The following is a 4,484-nucleotide window of genomic DNA, read 5'->3' as shown; positions in this document are numbered from 1 at the left end:
GAAAGTGTATATTCACTATCTTTATATATGATGTTGAATTCATATAAAATCGTTATGTGTATTTTTTAACATCTATATTTTCGTAAATGCATGTAAAAAGACTGAACGTCTAGGTGACATATATCTCAATTCGGCATTCGTAGTTTGGTTAAGGTTCAATCTGTATATGTGCTGCCGTGTTTTTTTTGTTATCTAGCATACTAAATATTCTGTCAACCGACCATTTTTATATTAAATCTTTAAAACTGTTCTCCTCATGGAGTTAGTTAGCCATTTAGTAGGCTAGGCTATACTGCTTGTTGATACTTTACCATTCTGCTCTGCCTCCTTTGCCTGTTTTTGGAAACTGTTGCATTGCATCTGGAGTCATTTGTAGACGGTAACTTTATGTGATTTGAGAATATCTCACTCGAATTTGTAGTGATTTGTCCTTAGTAGGTTGGCGTGAAATCGTTTCTTGAGAGTCTAGTTCGCCTGGAAGTTTACTATATACAATATAGTGGACAACTTTGATCTCTGTATGATTGTCGTTCCTTTTATTCAAAGCACTATATTTTTCCATACAGTAACCAAAGTTAGATCTCGAACAAATAAGGAAGCGAGGTTAAACGATATGGACAACTGAAACATATGTTTGACTCGACAATTTTCATTAGAAAACTTTACTTGGAAATACAAGAAAGAATAAAAAATTGAAGGAGATACCTTCTGTAACGATTAATGGCTTGTTGTTATGACAGTTTCAACGGATACGAGGCACGCGAGAAAATGGCTCATGGGCTGCTTTCTGAACAGGTTTTTTGGCAGTCTCTGGCATTCCAAAAACATCCCAAAACCTCAAACTCTCGTCTCCTGCAGCTGAAGCAACGGTAGAGCCATCAGGACTCTGTGTCATATACAGAACTCTTGATGTATGGCCAGTGAGCTCAGCCATTTTCACCAAGGATGGGTACTTCCAAAGTGCAAGGTGGTTCTGAGAAAACCCATGTGAGCTAAGCAACTCTCTGTCATTCTTGCTCCACAACAAAGCACACACTTGGGATCCTGTGTCTACAGAGTTCAAGCAAGCTCCGGTGTGAGTGTTCCAGAACTTGATCGCCCCATCTGTTCCACCACCACCAGTTGCAAGCAAATTCGATTGGAAGGGGCACCAAGCAAGAGCTTTCACGGCAGAAGTATGTTCCTCAAGCCTGTGCAGCCATCTCGAAGACGCAGAAGAGAGATCCCATACGTGAACCACATTATCGTTGCCACCACTAGCAAGCTGCATTCCAGAACCTGACCACTTGAGTCCACAAATCTCTCCAGTGTGACCTCTGTAAGTTCCCACAACATGCGACCTGATCCTGACATCGTTGTTGACAATCTTCCCGTCCATTCCTCCGGTTGTGAGGATGGTTCTCTCTTAAACCGCACCGAGAAGTGTCTCTATGTGTGCTTACAGTTCCCTACTGAACCAAACCTTCGTTGGTTCACTCTCTGTCGGAAACCAGACAAAACCGTTAACAAGACAGAGTCATTAAGTGGTAATATTTTGGTTCCTGTGCAGATTCGCAACTCTCCTCCCATAGAATGGTCCAATCTCGTAGCTGTTGATCATAAACTCTACGCCATCAACAAAGAAGATGACTTCACCTCCTGCTCGTCAAACGTCTTCTTCCTCGACCGCCGAACGCACACGTGGGTGGTCGAAGGACTTGTTGATTCAGCGTCTGGTAGGAGTGTTTTCCTTACAAAGGACTTGGTAGAGTTTGGTAGTGCTTGTTTGATAGAGAAAATATACTATTGTTATGGATCTACTGGAGAGTTTCTTTGGTCTAACAATAGCGCCGAGGTAGATGGTTGGAAGAAAGTTGAAGGTTTGGAAGGACTGTCTAAGCTTGCCCGTTATAGCAATGTTAATTTGGTTGATTGTGGTGGTAAGATGCTGGTGTTTTGGGATAAGTATGTGCCTGCTGGGAATATGGAGAAGATGATTTGGTGTGCTGAGATTTCTCTGGAAATGCGCAGCAGCGGTGAACAGGTTTGGGGGAAGGTCGAGTGGTTCGATGCTGTGCTTAAAGTACCCAAGTCTTACAAATTCGTGTATTCCATTGCTGCTACCGTTTGATTAACGACTCACGATGTGTGCGTTTGTCTTGTGTGTGAATATGATGTGTGCGTTTGTCTTGTGTTTTTAGGGGACAATGGTTCCCTTATAGACATATGTATTCACTAGCTTACTTACTCTGTGTCTTTGAAAACACTTTTTGTTTGTGTTGATGTTGCATTAGTTGCTACGGTTCTCTTTACAACCATGCTAATAGTCCAAAGCCTATGAAACTTTTTATAAGAACTTTTTTTTTTAATATTATTAACCTATTACAAGCCATGACCGTAGTCATACAGTGTTTTGGTTATGGTTTTCCTTTTTCAGTCGCATCTTAATTTTTAAGAACGTTTACAAAGTTTATTATAATTAAGAACGTTTTTAAAAATTTTATTTTTATTTTTTTACAAACATTTTTAAAACGTTAAAATTAAAAAAAAATTATTTTATTATACAGTTTAATTAAAAGTATAAAACTTTTTTTAAAAAAAGTTTATTTAAAAGTTTAACAAAAAAAGAAAAGTGCACACACGTTTTAAAGAAGTTAGAATATTACAAATATTTTTTTAATATTTTTACAAGACAAATCGACCTATACATGTTTTAGAAAAGTTAACAATGAATATCAAATTAAAATCTTATTTTCTAACAACATGATGATAGATATAGAGGCGGTGGTCAAAGGAAATCAAGTTTTCCTTACTTTTGTCTATGGGGATCCGGTACAAGAGTTAAGAGAACAGGTATGGGAGAGATTAACTCGGTTTGGATTATCACGATCTGAACCTTGGTTTATTATTGGCGATCTAAATGAGATTACGGAGAATCATGGAAAGGATGGAGGAGCCCTAAGATGTACAACTTCCTTCATTCCTTTTAACAACATGATAAAAAAATAGTGGATTACTAGAATTTCCGGCTCGAGGTAATAAACTGTCTTGGCAAGGAAGAAGGGGCAAAGGAAAAGGAGCAGTGATGGCCAGATGTCGATTGGATCGGGCCTTGGCAAATGAGGAATGTCATACGCTTTTTCCATGCTCTTACACAGAATACCTGAAGATGGTGGGTTCTGATCATCGTCCTGTGGTTGCTTTTTTGGATGATAATTTATCACGAAAGAGAAAGGGTCAGTTCAGGTTTGATAAGAGATGGGTTGGACAGGAGGGTCTCATGGAATCAATAGTGGCAGGCTGGACATAAAATCAGGGAGGACAAATTGTGGATGTTGTTACAAAAATTAATAATTGCCGCCATGAAATATCTTCATGGCGAAAAGATAACCAACCATACGGGAAAGACAAAATTAGAGATCTTCAACAAGCACTGGAAGAAGTTCAAATGGATAATAATAGAACACAAGAGGAGATTCTTGAGGTTTCCAAGAAGTTACAAGAGGCTTATAAGGATGAGGAGGATTATTGATACCAGAAAAGCCGAAATATGTGGTATTCATCTGGGGATCTTAATACTAAGTTTTATCATGCCTTAACAAAGCAGCGTAGGGTTCGCAACAAAATAGTGGGACTCCATGATGAAAGGGGTAATTGGATAACAGAGGAGAACGGAGTTGATAAGGTGGCGGTTGATTATTTTGACGATCTGTTTAGCACCACTGGTCCAACGGAATTTGATAGTTTTTTTGGAGGAGATAGCTCCATCTATCTCCCCTCAAATGAAACAAATTTTATTAAGAATAACAACGGAGGAAGAGGTTCGACAAGCTTTATTCATGATGCACCCGGAGAAAGCGCCAGGTTCGGATGGAATGACAGCTCTCTTTTTTCAACATTCCTGGCATGTTATTAAGAAGGATGTGGTTGAGATGGTGAATAATTTTCTGGTTACAGGAAATATGGATCCACGTTTAAATATTACTAATATTTGTATGATTCCGAAAATAGAGAGACCTACAAGGATGACGGAACTAAGGCCGATAAGTCTATGTAATGTTGGTTATAAGATCATCTCGAAAGTTTTATGTCAAAGATTGAAAATTCTCCTACCACGACTAATCTCGGAGACACAATCGGCTTTTGTGGTGGGCAGGTTAATATCGGATAATATTCTTATAGCACAGGAAATGTTTCATGGATTGAGAACCAATAAGTCTTGCCAAAACAAGTTTATGGCGATCAAAACGGATATGAGCAAGGCGTATGATAGGATAAAGTGGAGTTTTATTGAGGCTCTTCTTCACAAAATGGGATTTGATCCTCGATGGATCAATATAATGTTGGAATGTATATTGTCGGTTCAATATAGGGTACTTCTCAATGGTCAGCCATGAGGTCTCATAACTCCCCAGCGGGGCTTACATCAAGGGGACCCTTTGTCTCCTTATTTATTTATCATGTGCACTGAGGCATTAATTGTGAATATTAAGAAGGCGGAGAGA

General features: G+C 38.9%; 2 protein-coding genes across 2 annotated transcripts; one reads left to right on the top strand and one right to left on the bottom strand.

Moving 5' to 3' along the window:
• Positions 1 to 207: 207 nt before the first annotated feature.
• Positions 208 to 1,390, bottom strand: LOC106341732 (cell division cycle 20.2, cofactor of APC complex-like). Its single transcript, XM_013780435.1, has 2 exons — positions 706 to 1,390; positions 208 to 548 (listed from the first exon to the last, which is right to left on the bottom strand). The coding sequence occupies exon 1, from the start codon at positions 1,376 to 1,378 to the stop codon at positions 743 to 745; it is 636 nt and encodes a 211-aa protein (XP_013635889.1). The 5' UTR covers positions 1,379 to 1,390; the 3' UTR covers positions 208 to 548; positions 706 to 742.
• Positions 1,391 to 1,430: 40 nt separating this feature from the next.
• LOC106338122 (F-box/kelch-repeat protein At5g48990-like) lies at positions 1,431 to 2,284 on the top strand. Its single transcript, XM_013777169.1, has 2 exons — positions 1,431 to 1,466; positions 1,550 to 2,284. The coding sequence occupies exons 1-2, from the start codon at positions 1,431 to 1,433 to the stop codon at positions 2,108 to 2,110; spliced, it is 597 nt and encodes a 198-aa protein (XP_013632623.1). The 3' UTR covers positions 2,111 to 2,284.
• Positions 2,285 to 4,484: the final 2,200 nt, after the last annotated feature.

The sequence above is a fragment of the Brassica oleracea genome, chromosome C4, assembly GCF_000695525.1.
Source record: "Brassica oleracea var. oleracea cultivar TO1000 chromosome C4, BOL, whole genome shotgun sequence".
In the NCBI taxonomy this organism is placed as follows: Eukaryota; Viridiplantae; Streptophyta; class Magnoliopsida; order Brassicales; family Brassicaceae; genus Brassica; species Brassica oleracea.
The sequence above is the reverse complement of the archived record's forward strand: the minus strand, read 5'-3'. Positions and strand labels throughout refer to the sequence as shown.